The 25,102-nt window shown below is 36.4% G+C and overlaps 1 protein-coding gene across 2 annotated transcripts in view; it reads right to left on the reverse strand.

Annotated features, from left to right (window-relative positions):
* The window catches only part of nutf2 (nuclear transport factor 2), an 82,196-nt gene that overhangs the window by 24,861 nt on the left and 32,233 nt on the right, over positions 1-25,102 (reverse strand). For both annotated transcript variants that reach the window (XM_028809618.2, XM_028809619.2), the window contains 2 exons: positions 5,197-5,268; positions 2,307-2,405 (listed from right to left, as the gene is read on the reverse strand). In XM_028809618.2, the coding sequence (XP_028665451.1) occupies positions 2,307-2,405; positions 5,197-5,268 (171 nt within the window). The remainder of the gene's footprint in view (positions 1-2,306; positions 2,406-5,196; positions 5,269-25,102) is intronic.

The raw sequence follows: 25,102 nt of genomic DNA on the forward strand, positions 1-25,102 counted from the left end.
TGGTGCTTTACAAAGGAGGATATGGTAAAAACTTACCAAATACGGCAATTTTTCAAGCCAAGACTGTTGTTGACTATTGATCCACATCTTGTGATTATGTACATATTGTAAAATAGTTTACACATGTCATTTTTGAACAAAAACACGCTTATATATGGCATGTTTGTGAAGTGATAAATTTGACTTGAAAAATATCAAATGTATCCTTTAATAAGGTCATGGATATGTAACGCTGGACAACCTATTAAAATATTCTGCTAATCAAAAATTGATTATATATATATATATATATATATATATATATATATATATATATATATATATATATTGTATGTACAAAAGTATTCATTCATTCATTCTAAAATTAGATTAGTTGGAAAATGATTTCCTTTACAACAATAATACAAGAACAGTATGCACTTAAATTACATTTGCTAAAAAAGTGAATAGCAATAAGTCTTGTCACTAACCATAAGGTCTAGTTAAACACTCCCCAGGTTATACTCAATATCAAAGGAAAGAAGGCTGAAGATTATTAAAAAGGTGTCCTAGAATGTATTGTTTAATTTTATCCCTTAGGTGGCAGCAGACCACAACCTGGACAGAAAGTTGCATATTTGATGCCACTATTTTCTTTACTGTTTGGCATCAAATACCAGCCCATCGCCAACTATTTTTTGGATTCTGCACTGTCAGATAATAATTTTGAACGGACGGAAAAACAGAAGTGACACAGAGTGCTACTGGATTATACTAAAACTATGAGAGAGACGGATCAACATTACACCAATGTGCTTTTCTTTTTAGGTGCCCACACATCATGATTGTGCTCCAATACCAAGTTAGCTAATTTTTACAGATCTCGCAAGACACAGATTTCTGACAAGATGTGATACTGAAATGTCTCCAAACCTTTGATTTCTTTGCTCTTGGATACTACACTTACAACCTCCATCGCCGCCATATCTCAAAATGTGATTTGTTACTCTTGGTCAATGACATGACATACACAATATGTAAATAAATAAACTGAATTTGTCATTAACTACTAGCATATTACGGCTACCCAGACAGAACTGAGTACAACATGAATGTGTCAGGAAAACCCATGTAGGCACAGGCAGAATATGTAAACTACACACAGACAGTGACCCGGCATGTGATTCAAATCCAGGATGCTCTCCATCTGTGAGGCTGAAAATTTAACCACAGCACCACCACAGCAATTCTTTAATAAATAAACTCTTTTTGTTATTAGAATAAAATCAACACTTTATACTATTTTAACACAAGTCACACAAATTAACATTTATTGTGAAGGCTTTAAGGAATTAGTCTTCAGAATTTTTACCCAATAGTCTCTTATTTATTTGAATCCCAACTATTGTTTAAATAATAGATTTAATCCCATAAATAGGAACATTTCACCAGAAACTTACTATACAAGAATATTTGCAGCAGGGACAACCCTCACCACACACTGCAAGATGACACTATAAAAAGGTTTGTGAAAGACTAAAACAGCCTTGTCTTAGTATATTGTCTTTGTTGCAGCAAAAAACTAGTAGAAGGGGACGTAACAAACAATAATGCTGGTTCTAGTAAGTTTAGGTAGTTTTAAAACTGTCATTCAGCACCGTAAGCTACCCTCTCATTACTACCACAAAATGATTGACCATTCACATATCTATTAAACTTTTCTTTGGCATTTCTTAAATGTTTTAATTTACTTTATTGGAAACTTTAAATGGGTCCTGTCAAATGTAATTTATGGGTTTATTAAAAATTCAAATGTTTCCCAAGTGTTAACTTTGTTTCTTCACCCTTCCTTTTTGTGCCGGGGATAATAAACCAATATCTTTGGGCTTTGGTCAGTTTTGTGCCAGGACAGAGGGGCACAATAAGGCACCTTCTCCAAATCATAGAAACTACACACAGTTTATCCATCTTTGAAAGTCTTGAAATCAAGCATATCACTTTCAATTGCCTTGATGTGTATTTTGATTTCTTCAATGAGGTACCTTATGAGAATGTTGTCTATGAAAGACACACTATAAAAGTAGTGACTAAATATTGTGCAGATAGAATAACCAGCACTAAGTATTTCAGCAGTCTTGATATTGTTGATGCATAAGCAGCCTTAAAAAGCTAAATGTTGCAATGCAAAACTAGTGTAACACAAAAGAAACATTTCATTGATCCAATTTCCATAAGCCTAATTTTGTTACCTTTTAAAATGTTGAATGTATAGAAATTAGAAACTAACAAAAAGACGGACAAAAAAAAAGCACATCAAAACAACTTACTTTGAGTTGTCCAACAACCATACTCAATATACAACTATCAGGGGTGGGCTGGTGGTCTTGTGCAGTTATGCTATGTGCAATTTTATGAAAGGGAAGGCTCTGAAAATGAAAACAGAAGAAAATTAACAGCATATGTAAAAAAACAATACACCAAGCAACATTCACTTAACATACAGTGTCAAAGCAGTCCATTTTCAAAAATGTTAGCAATGAACTAGTATTCTTGAATGAGTATTAATTTACATTTCTGATATATGGGGTGGGCAAAAGTAGGTTTTCAGCTAAAGCTATTACAATAGCCTTATTAACTCAAAAGAATGTCACAATGCACTTGGGTGACGTGACGTGCTCGTAACTATAAACCTACTTTTGCCCACTGTATACAGCTCTCTCTCTGTATACTGTATATTATATATTTATATATATATATATATATATATATATATATATATATATATATATATATATATATATATATATATATATATATATATACACACACACACAGTATAATCTTAAATGAATTGTTGCCCCTAATTTTTGAAATTTCTGAAAATTTCTTAATAATAAAAATTTGAAATAATCACACTTACAGTAGTATTACAACCCTTTGCTGTGAGACTTGAAAATTGACTTAGGTGTATCTTATTCTATTGATCATCGTTTCTGCACCTTGTTTGGAGTTCACCTGTAGTTCAATTCAACTGATTGGACATGATTAAGAAAGGTACACTTCTGTCCATATAAGGTCTTACAGTTGACATTGTGCATCAGAACAAAACCAGGCCATGAGATTGAAGTAATTACCTGCTGATCTTAGAGACAGAATTATGTCGAGACACAGATCTGGGGAAGGCTGCAAAAATTACTGAAGGATTTACAGTTCACAAAATTAAAGCTGCCTTCATAATTCTTAAATGGAAGAAGTTTGGAGCAACCATAACTCTTCCTAGACCATAAACCATACTAAACTATCGTAGAAGAAAAGCCATGGTAAGCGAGAAGACCAAGAACCTGATGGGTCACTCTTGTTGAGATAACTGAATCTTTCAGAAGGATAACCATCACCGTAACACTTCACCAATCTGGGTTTTGTTGCAGAATGGGGACACAGAAATCTCTCCTACGTAGACACATGTGGAATCCCACTTGGAGAAAACACTCAAAGAAAGTGAGAAACAAGATTCTCTGGTCTGATGAAACGAAAATTAGTGTCATGTCTGGAGGAAGCCAGGAACCACTCATCTCTGCATTACCATTCCAACAGTGAAGCATGGTGTTAACAGCATCATGCTGTGGAGTTGTTTTACAGCAGAAGAGAATAGAAGACTAGTTAGGGTTGAGGGAAAGATGAACGGAGCAAAGTAGAGAGATATGCTTAATGAATTCTGCTCCAGAACACTCTGAACCTCAGACTGGGCTAAAAGTTTGCATTCCAACAGAACAATGACCGTAAGAACAAAGCAAAGCTAACACAGGAGTAGCTTAGGGAAAACTCTGGAAATATTCTTGACTTGACCATCCAGAGCCCTCACTTGCACCCAATCAAATATCTCTAGACAGACCGGACAATTAGACGTCCACCAACAGACTCCATCTAACCTGGCAGAGCACAAGTGGATCTGCACAGAAAAATGGCAAAAGATCCTCAAATCTAGACGCAATACTTTATGAATCTAAAAAGACACAACCGTTACAATAAATCTAGTAAACAGTACCATACCATTTTCAAACCCTGCTTAATCCTGAGCAGAGTTGCAGGATGCTAGAATTTGAAAGATGATGAGCATCACTACAAAATTGATCAGTCGTGTTAAGCTAGGCAATGATTGCACTTTTTTGCATGTCTGCGGGTCTTATTTCAAATCTTAATGCTAACATAATGCAGCACCTCGTGCTAAAAGTCTATTTCCATTGAGCGCAACTTAGTACTGTATGATGTGGGGCAGGAGTTTAATGCTGCAGGTGGTCAAGTAATTAAATTTGTGTCTAAAAACACTTGACTTCATTTTTCAATTGGTGCATAAATATAATAGAGATTACCATTTGCATTTTTAAGCTATGCCATAATTTTTTTGGCAATGTGTGCCAATACAGTAGCAGCCATGGACGCAGAACACAAGAAAGGAACCATTACTGTCACAAAGGGATTTATACCTAAATTAGTGTGAAACCTTTTTTTTTTTTTTAAATAAAGACCCTGAAATGATAAATACAGGGAAAAACCAAAAGGAAAAAGATCGGCGGTATTCATTTTCAAATGTTTTTGGTTAAAAAAAAAAAAAAAAGGAAATCATCAATACAATGACACTAAATCAGGCACCTCAGATTCAAGAAGCAACAGGTGGTATGGCAGGATGTCAATTTTAAGGTGGTTTTAGAGAGACACAGAACTGAAAAAAAAGAATATGCAGTGCCTATAAAAATATCCCTCACCATTTAAGTTTTCACATTTTACTGTTATATAACATTAAATTGCTGTGGATTAAATTTGGCTTTTTAGTCAAAAAACATTTTCCTATTACATTTTAAGTTAATGAGATAATTTATTACACTTAGCAGGAATGGCAATAAATGGTATAAAGTGCAATTCTCAGAGTTTATGAAGGCTTAATTTGTTCAGTTTAAAGAAGAAGGCATCAGATCCATAAAAGCACACAAACAAGAAACAAATACATATGAATAATAAAGTTCCACTAACACAGAAGGAAAAGCAAAACACTTTAATGACAAAAAGACAAAATTAGTAGCTTGTTTTAACCGTACTTTCAAGAAAACAACAACATTTTAATGTACTTTAGTAGAGAGTCATTGATAGAAAATACTAAGTTGCATAAATTTAGTGACTATGGATTTCATAAACAATTACATCACATTTCAAGAGACTTACAGAAATTTTCTGAATAATGGCAGTTTTTCCATGAAACTGTTCTCCTTCCCATGTAAGGCATGACTCTTCAGTCTGGAAAACAAAAAAGACCAAAAATATTACTTAAATATACAAGTAAAATACAGTAAGATTATAACTAAAATCAGATATTCTTAGAAGAAAAAGTCAAAGCTGGCACAACACTACAAAGATCGGTACAAGGTAAAATTTATACCTAAGCAGCCTTTACATGAACTTCCACTTTTGAACTTGAATCCCGATTATTACAACATGTTCAGACTAATTTGTGAATTTATAACAGAAAAGGCAATCACTTATTACTTTTAATTGTTACTTGTAAAAGTTACTCTTAAGCTGAGAATGTACAATAGTTTTCATTTTGTAAATGTTTACAACCCAGTGTTTTAAACCTAAACATTTCATGTTACTACGATGGCTTACAAAGAAACACAAATGATAAAAATGACTTACATCTTTCATTACCCTGAATAATATACTGTATATTTAAAGAAGTTGTTTAAAAAATATACAAAACTTTCAGCACACAGCCATGTTTGAATACTTTTATTCTTCCATTTTTTTTTTTTTTTTTAACATTACAAAAATATTGACAAGAACAGGCCATTCAGCCCAAAAAAGCTCAACAATCCTATTCACCTGACTCCACCAAAGAGTTTTGAGTGTACCTAAAGTTTTACTGTGATGAGTCAACTTCAACTCCTAAATCCTTTGCATTAGCAATACTTTCAAGCTTTAGAAATCCAACTGTGTATTCAACCCTAACATTTTACTTCCTATTTGTAATTCTTTTTATTTACTTACATTAAACTTCATCTCACAAATTTGCCAAGTCTGTATGCTGTACAAGTCCTTCTGTAGTGATTCAACAGATTCTAGATTATCTACCAATTTATCCAGCTTGATATCATCTGCAAACTGAACCAGCATATTGTTTATATTCATACCCAGATCATTTATACATCTTAAAAATAGCAGCAGTCCCAGGACTGATCCCTGAGGGGCATCATTCTTAACATCACCCGATACTGATAGGGTTCCTCACACCATAACCCTAAGGTTCCTGCATTTTAGCCAAATCTGTATATATCTACTGAACTCCCAACTCTTAATTTAATGCCCAACCTCTCATGTGGGACCTCACTCCATCTTATATTTCGGAATGTCTTACACCTTACACTCCAAATCGTAACCTTAGATCTTCAAATGAGTGTCTACTTCGAATTCCAAGAGCTAAACTAAAAAGAAGTGGTGAGGCGGCCTTCTGCTGTTATGCACCTAAAATCTAGAATAGCTTGCCAATAGGAATCCACCAGGCTAATACAGTGGGGCATTTTAAAACACTGCTGAAAACTCATTATTTTAACAAGGCTTTCTCATAGCTTTATCTTAGTTAAATCCTGATGATCTGTATATTCAATTAATTATCATTATTATTCATGGTGGGTCCAAAATCCGTACTAACCCCTACTTTCTCTGGTGTTCTTTTTCCGGTTTTCTGTGGTGGCGATCTGAGCCGCCACCACCACCTAACCAAAGCACCGTGATGTCCCTACATTGATGGATTAAAGGCTAGAAGTCCACACGACCATCATCATCAAATTCTTCCATGAGAACCCTGAATACAATAAGGACTGATTGAGATCATTTATGTTAGGTAGAATGCCTAGAGGGGGCTGGGTGGTCTCGTGGCCTGGAACCCCTGCAGATTTTATTTTTTTCTCCAGCTGTTCTTTTTTTTTTTTTTTTTTTTTTCCTGTCCTCCCTGGCCATCGGACCTTACTTTTATTCTATGTTAATTACTGTTCCCTAATTTTAATTATTTATTTTGTCTATTTTCTCTTTCTTCATCATGTAAAGCACTTTGAGCTACATTGTTTGTATGAAAATGTGCTATATAAATAAATGTTGTTGATGTTGTTAAAAAATGCATTCAGAAAATCAAGATAAATAATGGACGACTCTGATCATATCTTTTTGTTGCTACCAGTATATTAGTAAAACATGGCCCACCCCCGTTTAAAGCCTTGCTGACTATTTCTAAAACTAAGTATTTAAGTGTGATGCACTTTAAGCTTACTGGCCAAATGTTAAGTGGATCTCCCTAATCACCCTTTTTATATAATGAGATATTTGCTATTTTCCAGTTCTCAAGAACTTCCCTAATGTGGAGTGACTTTCGAAAGATATGCATCAAGTGTTTACATATGCACTTTCTAACCTTTTTGAGCACTCAAGAATAACTGTTATCTTGTCCTGATGATTTGTCAGATTTCATCCAATTTAATGTAAACAGTACTTCTTCCTCTAGGAGGTTATTCATTTCTTCACATGTAACAACTTCAGAAAAAAAAACATGTTTAGTGCATTTGTCATTTATATCTATATTTTAATTCCTTCTTACTCTTTCTGATACACTTCACCTTTTCATTGATTTGTTCCTTTACTACTAAAATACTAAAAGAATCTCTTTGGGGCATCTTTCGCCTCATCTGCAAAATTTCTCTAAAACTATCTTTTAGCTTCCCTAATATTTTCTAAAAGGTTGCTCTCATCTTATACAGTTGTTGGTTTCCCCTTGTAGTATCTTTCTCCATCTAATTATTTACCCACTGTGGAGTGTTTTTTTTTTGGAGGGGATGAACCTGTGTTATGGTGTGAAATTTTGTACACAAGTTGATAAATATTTTGTATACCTTTATTTGTAACTTAAACAAAACAATGAAATATTAGTGTTATATCACTGATAAGAACAGCAATGGTTTAACTAACCCCCTTTTAGAACTAAGTCTTTGTAATTTTACAACAGGGTTGGGGGAAGTGCCTAAAACCAGTTTGGCAAGTGATTCTCTGCAGGACTATTTCAATCAATCCTCACAGTAAAGTCAAATTACCTAGCTGGCAAGCAACAGCTCAACAAATGGTTTTGGAGGCAGGTGTGAAAGGTATTGTGTGTCCTCATTGGTCTGAAGTATGGCTGTTTGGGATTGGTTTGAATCAGAGGCCATTCTGCAGCATGACACCCTATTGGTGTAAGTATTTGGACAAAGAATGCATAAATTTGGTTGCTTTACCCCTCCCTATCCATCATGATGGAGAATCTCATACACCACGGACTTAAAAGAAGACCACACTGAGAAGCACAGCTCGGCAGCCATATTGAGACAGGCATGTGATCTGTTCTAAAGAAAGCAAAAAATGGTGACTTAACTATATATAGATATTTTGAGTAACTAACAAGTCTATGTGCCACCTGAAATTACACATCAGCATTTATCAGGTTGTATGGTTGCTAATATTCAAATGTATTTTGCTTATTGCTTTAATTTTAGGAATATTACCAATAATACATTATTTAAAGTTGTAAGTTAACTCCTACGTGTCTTTTACTCTATGTAATTGCCTGAGATTATAGATGTAGAAGGGAAGGTGGGAAAACATTATAAAGTACAATACCTTGTAAACAGTGGCAAGTCAATGGGATTTGAGGCATTCTGACAAAGGCTAAACATTAATAATACAAAAGGGGAAAGTAGTATAATATAGAACTCTACCAAGACAAATGGACCTGTCTTGCATTATATGTAAAATGTTTTTATACTTGTTCCAGTGCTCAATTGTCTTCATACTATAATCGTTTACCAGTTTATCCCTTTTAGAATTTGCCACAATGATTCAAACTTTGCCCTACTAAAGTTAAACTTAACAGTTTTATTCTTTGCATCTGATCCTTGCCAAATCACTGTGAAGTGAATTTTATTATCCTTTGACCCTAGAGGTTCAATCTCCTCTACACTCGGAATTTTATCCTGGTTATTACAAAATAATAAATCTACACAATCTAACCCCCCCGATATGGTGCTTTATCATATTGTGTTAAACAACGATCATTGATTACATTTGAAAACTACCTCTCTTGTACTCCACTGTTTGCAAGGTTAGCCCAGTTAATATTAAAGTAGTTAAAGTCTCCTTTAACTACTGACTTTAATATCACCCTCTAAACTTATCTTTTTAAAATTATTAAAAGCTTATACACTGAAATTACTGTCTGCATTTTAGTCTATATAACACACTCCAAAAATAAGGTCTTTAATACTTTCTTGTTGAATCCACTCCAAGAATCCTCACTAGTAAGTGTCTCATTGTCCAAGTAAAGAAGACATGCATTAAAATTGTTTTCCATAAATGACAACTCACCTCCTTTATGTTTTTTTATCTATCCTTCCTAAAGTATGTCCAACCATATTTATTATACTCATCCTCATCTTTTTTATTTAGTCAGGCTTCTGTTATTGCATAATATCATAATTATGCCAAGATATATGTATAACTATAGTATAGTGTAACTACTATACTGGCATTTTGATACCAGTAATGGTGCGGAATACACTTGACTTGAGCATTCAGTTTTCATACTCTTTCTCTGTACGTTTAGCATTTATTTGCTCAGTGGTTGATGCGCTTGCTACTTCCTGAGCAGCTCTTCTTTTCTCCACCCTAGCGGCCCACTTCTCTTCTTTCGTTGGCATCTTTTCACGTTAAAACTGATTAAGTCAGTGTTTGTGTTGCCATTACTTAGTACGTTTTCCTTAATTTTTCACTTAAACTGGCACTTAAGTCTTCAATCCGCCTCAAGAATGATTTAAGATATGGAGAGGTATGGGAAGTGACAGCGAAGGTGGTACGGTTGAGAACTGCACCTGTACGCATGCGCCGCACGGCTGCCCTACTGGCCGCTACCAAGAGCTGATTCTACAATAAAAAAAAATAAAAAGAAGAATAACCATGGAGGTCAATCATCACCCTGAAAGCAGATAGTAGACGTCACGTAGTATATGTGTACAAAATTTCAAGTTAATAGTACAAATGGTTTGCGAGCTACAGAGGATTTAAAATCCTGGACAGACAAATGGACAGCCAAGGTAGCGTATTATACTGTATAAGACGACTCCTAGCATTCAAGCAAGCAATTTTTATTGTATTTCTTACTGTATTACTAATTTTACTTTGGCACTAACTTTGGAATAGAAATTAAGTTATTAAGCATATTAGTTATTCCAATGCTGCTCATCCCATCATGTACAGATCCAAACCTAGCCTGTCCTAAACTCCCTGCACTGCATTCCCTAATTTAAAAAATACTCAACTAACCTACTCATACACCTCCCTAACACACCGGTGCTGCCACCACTTCAAATGTAACCCATCACAGCAGAACAGGCCCTGCCTGTTCCCAAAGTAGTTCCAATGCTCCATATACCTGTACCCTTTTATCCTACACCACAAGCACAGGCAGAACTTCAGCAAAAACTATCTTGTCAGTTCTACTCCACAGTTTGACACCCATCTTTTTAAATGTGGACTGTAGAACCGACAGTCTGCCCTAATATATATCATTTGTTCCAACATAGACAACAACTGGATCCACCACTGCTTCAGCCAAGACCCTATTCACCCTTCCAAGGAGGTTTTTCGAACCTGTGTATTCAGAAGGCAACGCACTCTTTGGCTCTGTCCCAAACCTGCATCTCAATCCTACCTAATAGTCGAGTCTACTACTTTTACAACCTCTCTTTCTGGGGACTGGTTCTGAAGTGACACATTGGAGCTTCTCATACTTACCTAGAGTCACCATGCATACATCTCTGGAAAGCACTGAAAACAGTTTGACACTTCCAACTCTGTGATTAATGCTCCAGACAGTTTGCACACTTTAACTTGCACCTACGGCCAAATGTAAACTATCCCTCTCCAAGTCTCTGGTCTGGAGTCTCCTGCATCACTTTAGGGGTGCACACCATTTCTATAAATGACAACTGGGCTATGTCTGCCAATTCTCTACTAAAATACAAATCAACCACTTCCACCTCCAGTTCAGCAACACCGAGCTCAAGGTGCTGAATGAGCTGGCATCTATTGCAAACTTAGATTTCAAGAAGGCTCGTCTTGTCCAAGCCACATTCTAAAAAGTCTAACATTAAACGGGGCATGCATTGTACTGGCCTCATTTTTAAAATTTGGATTTCTTAACTGCTCAAACCCTTTTATTATATTTAAATTATTTAATTTTAATAATTTAAGAAAGTAATATGGTACAGATCTATTGCAGTTATTTAACACCTGCTGGTCCTTTAAGCCTGCTGTGCGTCTATCTTCGAAGTTACTAAACTTTACCTTTTTCCATGTTTACTTTCCTGTCTGTTTTCCTAACTTTTCCTGTGCCCCAGTTAGTACTTCCTTATTTGCAAGCACTGTGCCTCTGCCCACAGCATTTCTGCCATTTTCTATTAATGAACACTTACACTGTAGCCCAATTACTTGTACAGTACTAACTTCTCCAATATGAAAACCCTATTGTCCGCTACAAAAACTTGCTTACTGAATACCATCCACCACTATATTTGTTATTTACTTATTTGCTTCAATGGGTCTACCATTGTTCATTTCATTACTGCCATTGAGCCAATCTCTTACTTCTTCACTTTCAATCTTACTATCTATACTGTACTTAAAACATGTTTTCTACCTTCATCCACAAACACTTATGCCCACACTTTCTGCTAGCATGAACTCCTTCCACTATAAGTGGTATATACTTCTCTACTCTTTCTTCCTACTTGAGACTCGCACTCACTCTAAGTATTCGTCAGTACAATGGTGGTTTATTTACTCATTGGCTACTGCAACTGCGCTCTCTGCAAATGCCCCCGCAAATGCTACAGGTTTGAACACAAGTACCTTTCCCAAACGATTAACTACCTTTGCTTCTGTGTAACAAAATAAATAAATGAAGTCCTTCTAAAAAAACTAAAAAACAAAAACTTCCACATGGCTCCTTAACTGCAATCAAATAAAACTTTTGCTCCTAAAAATTTTGTTTAATTAATTCTTACACAGAAGTAATGCACTACATTCAGTACCTACAGTATTCCAATTTAACATGCAATAACAGCATCAGCACATCAGTCTTCTCAGTACTTTATCATGTTGTCAAAATGAGAAGTTTTACAGTCAAGAAAGATACCCCTTCTCCTACCCACAACCCATTTTTATGTCTGAAATTGTTTAATACTGAGATGACAGGTGTTTTTCCGACAACAGTTTTTGCAGAAACAGAATATAATTGATTCAATAACCAAATATTTAACATTTATAATTTATAAAGCAGGAAAACTACATCAATATTTCTACACATACATGGTTTTTTAACAGTTTCATCCCCTTTTGGGAACAAGGGAGCTCTGAACGCTACTTCTGCGCCTTTGGCAGACATTATTCCTACTGTTTTGTTTCAAGCCCAGCAAAGGTAATGCCTGTCTAGATTTCACCTTTTTGAACAAGAAAGAATAATAAAAACACAAGTTATTGATACTTTAAGAAACAGTGATTACAACATAGTAAAATCTGAAATTGCCTTTGAAAACACAAATGTACACCAAAAAAAAAAGATTTGTAATTTTCTGTAAGTTGAGTTTATGTGAATGAGGAATTATCTACAAAAGATAAAATGTGAAAGAAATAACTCAGCAACTATAAATGATAGGTCATGTCACTTCAAAGACATTCTGATTCGGGTTCAAAATAAGTATATTCCAAAGAAAAGAATAAAACAAAAAGAGAAAAGAAATTCCCAAATGGATAAATAAGGGTATTATTAAAATATAAAACTAAAAAGAACAATGAAAAAGAAATTAACTAATTATGACTTACAGGAATATCAGACACTACAACAAGAGAACAAAAAAAGCATTCAAAAGGTCAAAAGAGAAGCTTAAAAAGAAAATTGCTACTGAAGTGAAAAGAAACAGTAGGAAATGTGAATACTACTCCAGGAAAAAGACAGTAAAAATAATTTAAGAAACCCAAGGAGAAATCATTGAAAATGAGAAGGAAATAGCAAATGAACTAAATAAATACTTCACTCAAATATATAAAAAAAAAAAAGAAACAAACGAAATGCCCCATGCAGAAGTAAAAACAAGCTCTGAGTGTATGAATTTTAAAGTAGAAGAGTCAGACGTGTTTCAAAGACTAATAAAAACCTGGACCTGATGTAATTTTACCAATTGCACTGAAAAAAATGAAAGACATCATTTATAAACCTTTATGTATGCATATTTGAGCAGTCACTTCAGAGAGGAGAAGTACCAGATGACTGGAAAATTGCAAATGTGAATCTACAAGAAAGGAGACAAAATGGATCCTGGTAAGTACATACTAATAAGTATTACTTTTAGAATATACAAAATAATAGAAACAATAATAATAAAAACTAGATAAATACTTTTAAGAAAATAGACTGTCGTAGACTGACTATATATAAATGTTCCGCAACTCTGTATAGGATTTGGTGACTACATTTATAATTTATTTATTCATTTGATCTACTGGATAGTGGCAGGTGAAGTCTTCATTCTATTTCACGAACTCTGACTAGACAAAAATATACCGAATGAAATTTAGTAAGTAGCTTATCATCCTATCGACTGTGGATATTTACAAGTAAAGTTACAAACTTAGAATAAACAAATTATTACATGAAACAGTAAGAGATCCTTTGTTCTGTGGTAGCACGGTAAGCATCCATCTATATCTACTACATTAAAAAAAAAAAAAAAAAAACTAAAGTATATGTATCCAGTCCCTCTGAGCAATCTGATTGGACAGCTTAGCTTAGATGATATAATAAAAGAGGAAGTGTGAGACACAGAAGGCGGAAAAACTGCATGACATGAGGAGAGTCGCCTTCAAAGACAGCAAGTATAAAAGTGGAAAGGATGCAAGAAAGCCACCTCGAAAATAATGAGAGAGTCTGAGAAACAAGCTTTATGGGAATGTGGTCAAGAGATGATGCACTGGTAAAGAAATGTTCACATATCTGCAAATACAAAGGAAAGTAGATGAAAGCATATATATATATATACGAGGGGGGACCCAAAAATAACCGGAATTTTGTTGTTGTTAGGTTGGTACTTGTAGTACGTGGTTGGGCCGCTAGGGCGATCTAGTTACACTCCTCACAAGTCAGTCTGCCAAGTGCCATCAGTCTGGAAGGTTGTGCTTGTGTTCAGTGAATTTTTTTGTAAAAGTAGTTTGATCGATGCTACAGTTACGATCCTGAGTCGAAACAGCAGTTCAGTCATTGGAAAACCGTGAATTCTCCTCAAGCAAAAAAAGCTCGGCAGGTGAAATCAAAAGTGAAAACAATGTTGATTTCTTTTTTTGATGTCAAAGGTGTCATGCATTATGAATTTGTTCCAGCAGGTCAGACTGTAAACCAAGCATTCTACCTAGAAGTGTTAAGAAGGTTGTGCAACAGTGTGAGAAGGAAACGCCCTGATTTGTGGGAGTCGGGCGATTGGTTCTTTCATCATGACAACGCTCCATCTCACACTGCTCTCAGCACTCGCCAATTTTTGGCAAGAAACGGTATGACAACCCTGAACCACCCACCCTACTCACCGGATTTAGCTCTATGTGATTTCTTTTTGTTCCCTCGGATGAAAAAAGACTTGAAAGGAAGGCATTTTGCTGACGTCGAAGAGGTAAAACAAGAAATGACCAGAGCATTAATGGGCATTACTTCAGACGAATTTAAAAAATGTTTTGAACAATGGAACAAATGGTTAGATAAGTGTATTTCCGCCAATGGAAAGTACTTTGAAGGAGACTAATTGTAGTTTGTACAGAAAATTAAACACGTTTTAAAAATATTTCCGGTTATTTTTGGGTCCCCCCTCGTATATATATATTTTTTTTTTCCTCCAAAGAAGGAGCAGAAGAGGGGGGAGACGTGTCCAGAGGAAAGAAGAGAGGAGGAAGGTAAAGAGAGTGGAACTGAGGGTAGGAACTTTGAATGTTGGCAGTATGATTAGTAAGGGGAGAGAGTTAGCAGATATGATGGAGAGAAGGAAGGTTGATATATTGTGAGTGCAAAAGACTAAATGGAAGCAGAGTAAGGCCAGGTGGAGTGGAGGTGGATTCAAATTGTTCAATCATGGTGTGGATGGATGGCGAAATGGGGTAGGAGTTATTCTGAAGGAACAGTATGTCAGGAGTGTTTTGGAAGTGAAAATAGTGTCAGACAGAGTAATGATTATGAAGCTGGAAATTGGAGGCGTGATGATGAATGTTGTTAGTGCATATGCCCCACAAGTTGGGTGTGCAATGGATTAGAAAAAAGATTTTTGGAGTGAGTTGGATGAAGTGATGAACAGTGTACCCAAGGGGCAGAAAGAGGTGATTGGAGCAGATTTCAATAGACATGTTGGTGAAGGGAACAGAGGAGATGAGGAGGTGATGGGTAGGTATGGTGTCAAGGAGAGGAATGAAGAAGGTCAGAGGATAGTGGATTTTGCCAAAAGGGTGGACATAGCTGTGGTGAATACATATTTTAAGGAGAAGGAGGAACACAGGGTTATGTACAAGAGTGGAGGAAGATGCACACAGGTTAGATAACATCCTATGCAGAAGAGTCCATCTGAAGGATATTAAAGCCTGCAAAGTGGTGGCAGGGGAAAGTGTAGTTAGGCAGCATAGGATGGTGGATTGTAGGATGGTGTTGCAGATCAAGAAGAGAAGGAGAGTGAGGGCAGAGCCAAGGATAAAATTTTGGAAGTTGAAAAAGGAACACTGCAAGGTTGAGTTTAGGGTGGAGGTAAGACAGACACTGGGTGGCAGGGAAGAGTTACCAGACAGCTGGGCAACTACAGAAGAAGTAGTAAGCGTGACAGTAAGAAGGGTGCTTGGCGTGACATCTGGACAGAGGAAGGAGGATTAGGAAACCTGGTGATGGAATGGGGAAGTACAGGACAGTATACAGAGGAAGTGGATGGCGAAGAAGAAGTGGAATAGTCAGGGAGATGCAGAAAGTAGACAAGAGTACAAGGAGATAAGGCACAAGGTGAAGAGAGAGGTGGCGAAGGACAAAGAAAAGGTGTATGATACGCTGTATGAGAAGTTGGACATTAAGGAGGGAGAAAGGAGCTGTACCGATTGGCTAGACAGAGGGACCAAGCTGGGAAAAATGTGCAGCAGGTTAGGTTCATAAAAGATGAAGATGAAAACATACTCAACAAGCGAGGAGTGTGTGTTTAGAAGATGGAAAGAGTACTTTGAAAGGCTTGAGAGAGAGAGAGAGAGAGAGAGGTTGGATGATGTGGAAATAGTGACTCAGGAAGTGCAATGGATTAGCAAGGAGGAAGTAAGGACAGCTGTGAAGAATGGAAAGGCCGTTGATCCAGATGACATATCTGTGGAAGTATGGAGGTATTTAGGAGAGATGGCAGTGGAGTTTTCAACCAGATTGTTTAATAGAATCTTGGAAAGTGAGAGGATGCGTCAGAAGTGGAGACGAAGTGTACTGGTGCCTATTTTTAAGAATAAGGGAGGATGAGCAGAGCTGTAGTAACTACAGAGGGATAAAATTGATGAGCTACAGCATGAAGTTATGGGAAAGAGTAGTGAAAGCTCAGATCAGAAGGGAGACAATGATTAGTGAACAGCAGTATGGTTTCATGCCTTGAGAGAGTACCACAGATGCAATGTTTGCTCTGAAGGTGTTGATGGAGAAGTATAGTGAAGGCCAGAAGGAGATGCATTGCGTCTTTGTGGACCTGGAGAAAGCATATGACAGGGTGTCTTGAGAGAAGTTGTGATATTGTATGAGGAAGTCGGGAGTGGCAGAGAAGTATGTAAGAGTAGTACAGGATATGTACACGGGAAGTGTGACAGTGGTTAAGTCTGCGGTAGAAGTGACGGATGCATTCAAAGTGAAGGTGGGATTACATCAGGGATCGGCTCTGGGCCCTTTCTTATTTGCAATGGTGATGGACAGGTTGACAGACGAGATTAGACAGGGGTACCCTTGGACTATGATATTTGCTGTTGACATTATGATCTATAGCGAGAGTAGGGAGCAGGTTAAGGAGACCCTGGAGAGGTGAAGATATGCTCTAGAGAGGAAACGAATGAAGGTCAGTAGGAACAAGACAGAATACTTATTTGTGAATAAGAGGAAGGTCAGTGGAATGGTGAGGATGCAGGGAGTAGAGCTGGCAAAGGTGGATGAGTTTAAATACTTGGGATCAACAGTATAGAGTAACGGGGATTGTGGAAGAGGGGTGAAAAAGAGTGCAGGGAGGGTGGAATGGGTGGAGAAGAGTGTCAGGAGTAATTTGTGACAGACGGCTAACAGCAAGAGTGAAACGAAAGGTCTACAGGATGGTAGTGAGACCAGCTTTGTTATATGGGTTGGAGACAGTGACACTGACCAGAAAACAGGAGACAAAGCTGGAGGTGGCAGAGTTAAAGATGCTAAGATTTGCACTGGATGGGACAAGGATGGACAGGATTAGAAATGAGTACATTAGAGGGTCGGCTCAGTTTGGACAGTTGGGAGACAAAGTCAGAGAGGCGAGGTTGCATTGGTTTGGACATATTCAGAGGAGAGATGCTGGATATATTAGGAAAAGGATGCTAAGAATAGAGCTACCAGGCAAGGGAAAAAGAGGAAGGCCTAAGAGAAGGTTTATGGATGTGGTGAGAGAAGACATGCAGGTGATGGGTGAGACAGAGCAAGATGTAGAGGACAGAAAGATATGGAACAAGACGATCCGTTGTGGCAACCCCTAACGGGAGCAGCCAAAAGAAAAAAAAGAAGAAGAGTTGCAGGAATCAGGAAAACCCTACCAAGTTATATAGTTGAAGCAGAAACATCAACTACCTTTAAGTAGTACTTGAATGAAATATTGGGACAATTTAGCCATTAGCTAAATAAACTAGCTTAAAGGGCTGAATATCTCCTTTCAATTGACATATTTTTTATGTTTGTGTACTTCAACTTTTTCTCACTCAAGTAAATGAGGAGGATATTGCAATTAAGACAATGAAGTGTACTTTCTTTGCCACTATGAGTGGATAGTTTAGTGACAAGAAGACTAAGCCAATTTAATTAATTTTTGCCAGGCTAGATCCAAATATAAAGACCATCATGTATGATTACACCTTTGTGTCTATCTTTGAAACAAATGCTACAATAAGGCTGTCAAAACTAGACAAAAATATAGTTTTAAATATTGGCTGGTTTGTAAAGCATTGTAAAGAGTTTATGAATTGTGCATTTTCACTTAAAAGATGTGAAAACTTAAACAAATGTGACACCAAAAACAGTTCTGCAGAGAAATAGAATTCTCTATATGCAAAAATGTTATCAAAAATAAAGCAGTGCCTTGAGCACTTTACACTGCTTGTACTACACATAAGAAACCCACACAATCACCTGCGTAATAATTAATTTTCTGTTTGACTGCAAGATCTTAACATCAATATATTGGACATAAACTCACAACTGCACCAAGGCTGTATTGTCTGTTGATACATTAGTGGCTATGGATATATAATCAGCCTATTATCAAAAACCCTCTTATCAGTAGACTGGTTATTCTCTGCCAATATATGAACACTACTTGCAGGAGCTGCATCTGGCAGAAGTATCTGTATTACATACTCAACATCATCATCCATTGATACATCATTAGCAAGTTCTATATAGAATGTTTATTTTTATAATAATAGGCCTTATCACTGACAACGATGAGACGGCCTAAAGAGAGGAGGTGCTGGCATTGAGTAATTGGTGCCAAGATAACAACTTGTCTCTTAACGTCAGCAAAACCAAGGAGATGATCATGGACTATCGGAAACAGCAAGGCAGAGAACACCAGGCCATCTACATCAGCGGCGTAGAAGTTGAAAGGGTTAACAGCTTCAAGTTCCTCGGAGTAAACATCACCAAGGATCTCTTGTGGACCCTTCACATAGACACTGTTGTTAAGAAAGCTCGCCAGCGGCTCTACTTCCTGAGGAGGCTGAGGAAGTTTGGCATGCCAACATCACCTCAAACTTTTACAGGAGTGTGGCTGAGAGTCTGTTGACGGACTGCATTACCATCTGGTATGGGAGCTGCTCTGCCAGCAGCCGGAAATCACTACAGAGAGTGGTGAAGGCAGCAGAGCACATCACGGGCAAGAGTCTCCCTGCCATTGAAGACATTTACCTCCATCGGTGCTTGCGTAAGGCAAGCAGCATCATAAAGGACCACAGCCATCCATCACACCAGCTGTTCTCCTTGTTACCGTCTGGCAGATGATACAGGAGTCTGTCTGCTCGGACTACAAGACTTAAGAACAGTTTTTACCACCAGGCCATTCAACTCCTCAACAGCAACACCTGAACACTTACATTACATTACATCTATATTGCACTACTCACACACAAACTGTACCTGCACACACTCTGAATACTGACTGGAACATGTATCTGCACTTTATGGAATATGCATCTGTACTTATAAAACATTATCTGTGCAATAACTGTCATTTGTACTTGCTGCTCATTCAACTCATATTGCTCTATAACTTCTTTTAAAACGTACACATTTTATTTTATATGGCTTGTCTATTTTTAACTTGTAATTTTTTTTTTAGCTTTATTGGATCTAGGCTGAGTGACTTGTTTTTCTCGTCATACACATTTCATTGTATGTTGACCCTGTGTTAACCTATATATGACAAATAAACCTAAACCTAAACCTAATACATTAACAAAAGCTTTATTGAGCATAGCCAGTATTTACAGTATCTTGCTTGTAGGGAAGCAATTGTTGAGTTTGGGAAATGGAAAGTATTTTTCTGTGGTGATTATAACTTGTTTTAAAGGCTCACTTCTCATGCCCTGACCCTCAAATTGGTGGATCAGATCAACTGAAAGTGCCAAGTTTCTGAAGATAGTGCAGACTGATTATACTATCCAACAAGTACTTTGAGAATTTGGTAATAGGTCAGATCTATTTCAATACCTCCTGCTGCAAATGCATTATACTGTAGGTTATGTAAAACACAACACAGAACAAAATTATAACTTTAATGAACAAAAAGGAGCTTAAAAACCATATTAAACTGATTCAATGTTGCTTGACTGCCAATATACAAAATCTTCAGCTTTATCTTAAGCTGCTGCATATATTTTACATGCCCCACACACACTTTAATTATAAGCATTACTAGAAAGTTGATCAGCAGTAAACTGTGAATCTAAGACACAAACAGACTATTTCTACATATAAAGTATATATTTTCTACACTGGCATTACAAATAGTCTTATTCTTCAACATGAATGATTGATAAGATGGAGCTAGAGATGAAAAAAGTGAAAGCATGCACTTGCTTGTTTTGTCTCATAATTCTCTTCTCCATTTTGTGGATGTATGTATAGATGGATTGAGAAAGACAGATATATACACAAACAAACACATACACACAAACATACATACTCTACTGTTCAAAAGTTTGGAATAACCCAGAAATTTTCATGTTTTTGCTAAAAGTGCACACTTTTTTCAAAATATTAAAAATTATTATTCTGTAACTTAAAATATTACTTCACTCACAAAATATATAAAAAAAATTGTTATATTTAACTTTTTGGGGAATTACCATTTGGAAATCTGAAATTCACCAATTCATAATGACACACTTTTGCATAGTACAATATATTTGTTCATCACAAAACACTTTCCTGATATTGCAAGTGGTTTTGGGTGTGAAGACGCTCACAGATTTAACAAATATTTAACATATTTAACTAAATCAAGCCTTTTGTTTTAAATAGATTAAAAAAAATATATTTGATATATCTTTAAAAATCATTACAGAAGCCAGTCTTTAATGGTGCTTTCATATATGCACTCTGACCCAGCACACATCACTGGTGTCAACAAACTTGGTGACACGTGTCAAACTCTTGAACTCCACTGGAGTACAGATATTACCAGTTTCACATTACATTTTACAAAAGCAAGTGAATCCTAAAATTACAAACATTAATAAAATACTTTGCAAACAGAAGAACACATAAGCGCTATTCAAGTCAAAAAGATGTCAATTTTCATTGAAATATTTTAAATTGCTTTTTTTGCTTTATGCATGGCTAACGGCTGAACTAAGTGCTGCAGAACACCGGAAGTGTAAATTATCATGTAAATATCACACACAGTGAAATATTTTCTAAGGAAAAGGCTTAACTATATAATAAATGCAAATAATTAATGGGCTGCCAGCAGGTTACAGAATCTGCAAATATTTGATCATGTCACTGCCTTGATCTATACTGAAATTAAGCTCCTGCACCTAAAACACCACAACCATATTCACTCACAAACAACAAAACTTTACAAAAAAAAAAGCCTATTAAACAAGACTGTCAAATCATCTATCAAAATGAATTTTTCAGAATAGTAATGACACATTATGCAGACTGTAAAACTGAGTTACAAGAAAGGTTAAAATGAGAATATGAAAAGGGCACATGCCAACTTGCGTAAGGTGGTTTTTCGTAACCCAGTACATTGTGTATACTTTATTGCAAGAGGAAATTGTTAAATTTACTATACAAAAAGGCAAGCCTTTTTTTCTTCCTTAGTGTATTATTAAATGTATTACTATTCTTGAGATCAGCAAATATCCTTTACCTAATAGCCCATTTACGGTTTTAATATTGTATTATTTATCTAACTGTACTTTGCAATAATCTTTTCTATTAATAAAGGTGCATAACAGTTGATCAGTTTTGATTTAATATACATTATCCTATAAATTATGTAATACCTATATACTGGAATCAAAGATAAATGCTGCAAGAAAATGTCATTTGAATTGGTACAGTGGAAAACAAAAACACTCCTTGTTGAGAACCTCTATCACTAGTATCACTAGTCAAATGTACAGATAGGTTAATGTCAAAATTAAACACCCAAAAACATGATAGATTATTGATTACATCTATAGAAAAATAATATCTGCACTTGTTCATTTTCTCTAGTTCTTTCATACAATTTTGAAAAACAAACTTGAAATATCTTCTTTGAAGTAGTTTAAGGTATAGCAAAAAGAAATAGAAATAACAATGTACAGGTAAAATTCCATTACAATGAACTGCCAAGGACCTAAAAAATATTTAGTTGTAATGAGATTCTGCATTTGTCACTACAGTGCTTTCTTTAACTTGCATCCAGGAGTTTGCAATCATTTCAACACCTTCTTTCACGCTAATTTTAATCTCCTTCTGTCTACAAGTAATGCTGGTGAGAATTTGTCTTAGCATTTCCTTGGGATAATACACTTTCAGGGTGCGAATGATTCCCAAATCCAATAGCTGAAGCACTGCTGTGCAATTGGGTGGGAGGAATTCAGCTTGAACATTATCTAAATGTGGAAACATGTTGTGGGCAGCACAGTTATCAATCAGAAGCTGAATCATAATTTTCTTCTTCTTCATATTGTGAGTTTTCTGAACTCTTTGGGATTCCCCCCCACCCACCGGGGCGACACGCTGAAGTGTGTCCCGAAGCGCGATTGCCGCATCGGTGTAAGATTGTTTGTCCGTTGCCGGGGCTGGGCAACAGTAGGTTCACAGCGATACAGTTAAGTGCCACAGAAGCAAATCCTAAAAAATCATGTTGCGCTATAACTCCCCGTCTTGCACCCCAAAACATGAGGTGGAGTCTCAGTACTTTAGCAAAACCAGCTTTATTCAGCTTGAAACAGGAACAGCGGGATTATTTATTGTAGTGGGATTTGGCACTCTGCTATACACAGACACAGCAGTCAGGCAGGGTTGTGGCTAGGTTAGTGGCCAAGTAATACTGTTAACCTGCATTTACAATGTTCCTTGCATTACCCATCGAGATCTTCACGGTTTGCTTCGGTGAAGAGCCGCAGCAGAGCTGCGAGCCTGCTTTTGCTCCGGCAATGGATAAACTGTCTTCCACAGACACGGTGATCGCACTTCAAGACACTCTTCGGCATGTTGTCCAGTTGAAGGAGGTCCCAAGAGAGTTTAGAAACCTCACATTTTCTTGAAGGAGTGCCGCATTAATAGGAATGTTTCTTGAAAGAGCATCACTGAACCACATACAAATTGCTTTTTCAACGTCTTCAAATGTAGCAGTTCGCATACGTTTGCAACCCGTGATTTTTGTTCTTTTTTTGCTCAATCTTTCAAGAAAGTTGACAGTGTCGATGGTGAAATTCCAAATTCACTGGCAATGTCTTTTTTCTTTTTCTTTTTTTTTTTTTTTTTTAATATGAATTATCGTTTTTTTCTTGTCTCCCATTTCTATAGGAGGGTGACAATGAGTTAAATTCCAATGGAGGTTTTTCAAATGTTGACGAGCAATAAGCAAAAAGTATCACTGAAAACCACAGAAATCAAACAGCCAAAAAAACAGTTTGAGGAAAGTCTGAAGAAAGAGAAAAATATACAATGTTTCTGTTTGGGGATCGTTGTGCACAACTGAGCTGCGAACACAGAACTAACTGCTCTGTGGATGATTCATTCAGGCATTTCAAGGTCTTTTGGGTACTTCATTGTAATGAAAGTATTTGCTGAATGTATTTCGTAGTAACGAGATTTCTATAGTGTTATATGGGGAAACTGTCGGGACCATAAAAATACTTCGTTGTAATGAAAATTTCTTTGTAAAGATATTCGTTGTAATGGAATTTTACCTGTATTTAAAAGCAGTGTAAAAAAATATTGATACACCTGAGTATTGCAATATTATGTTTTTTGATAGTGCATCAATTCTCAAAAACATAGTATCGATTTTTTATTACTATTTCACATTCAAAGATTTAAGGCACACAGTTCAGTTTGCATTGTGTTTAAACCCCTGATTTCAAGATAGCAGCTAACATAACAACATAAATTGAGACAGGAAATAGCATAAGGGTTGAAGTATGTAGGCTTTCAATACTCAGGCGAGTGGATCTGGCAGACAACGTGGATCGTGCCATGACAAACCGAGCCAACTAGTAACACGACAACCGGTGGCTGAATCCAGAGGAGTTAGACCGGCTCCCGCAGCATACAGTGTGGGCTCATTTTGGCTTTCGCAATAAAGAAGGCACTAAGGAGATTGACAAGAGCCATGCCGTCTGCAACTTGTGCCATCATGCCAAAATCAAATACTCGGAGAACACAACGAATCTGACAGCACACTATGCAAGACACCATTCTGATGTACAGATAAAGGAGCAGCAAACGGCAAGCATTAAAAAGGTGGGTCCCTCTCAACTCACTATGGAACAAGGTTACATACCGAAGTTAGCACAGACCCTCAGCTTGTACAAACAAAAGAACTCGCTCAATACTCTTATTTCACTTGCAAAGATATGAGCCCTCTGAGTGTTGTAGAGAATGAAGGCTTCCAACATACGGTGTATACAATGGAGCCTCGTCGTGACACCATACCCTCCCGACAACACGTCACTGACATCGCTGTGCCCAAGTTGTGCAAGGAGGTAAAAATGAAGGTACTGGAATCTCTCAGCTCCACCACAGGAGACGCTGTTACCGCAGAGAGGTGTTCTGAAAGCTGAATGTTGATTAGTTCATCTTCCTCCACAAAAATCTTGACATTAAAAAATAAGCACTGACATACATACAAACTGTAATAATATGTGCAATCTAGGTTTAAGATCTAAAAATGTTCACTATCATTATATGCATATTTTCTTACATTTGTTTAATATTTTCTTTAGCAATCCTGCAAGCAATTTTAATTTTCACTGGTATAGACAGATGCAGTTCCTTTTTTCAGATTGCAGAAAAGATAGTGTTATGATGTTGCATGTTACAGGGACAATGCATTTTCTTTTATTAACCACTTCAGACTGAAAAATGTAAAAATGGCCTACATATACAATTTAATATATATATATATATATATATATATATATATATATATACACACATACACACACATATACATACATACATACACACACAGAGTCTGAATTTATATGTAGCACTTTTATTTTTTAC

This window comes from Erpetoichthys calabaricus, chromosome 9, assembly GCF_900747795.2.
Source record: "Erpetoichthys calabaricus chromosome 9, fErpCal1.3, whole genome shotgun sequence".
NCBI lineage: Eukaryota > Metazoa > Chordata > Cladistia > Polypteriformes > Polypteridae > Erpetoichthys > Erpetoichthys calabaricus.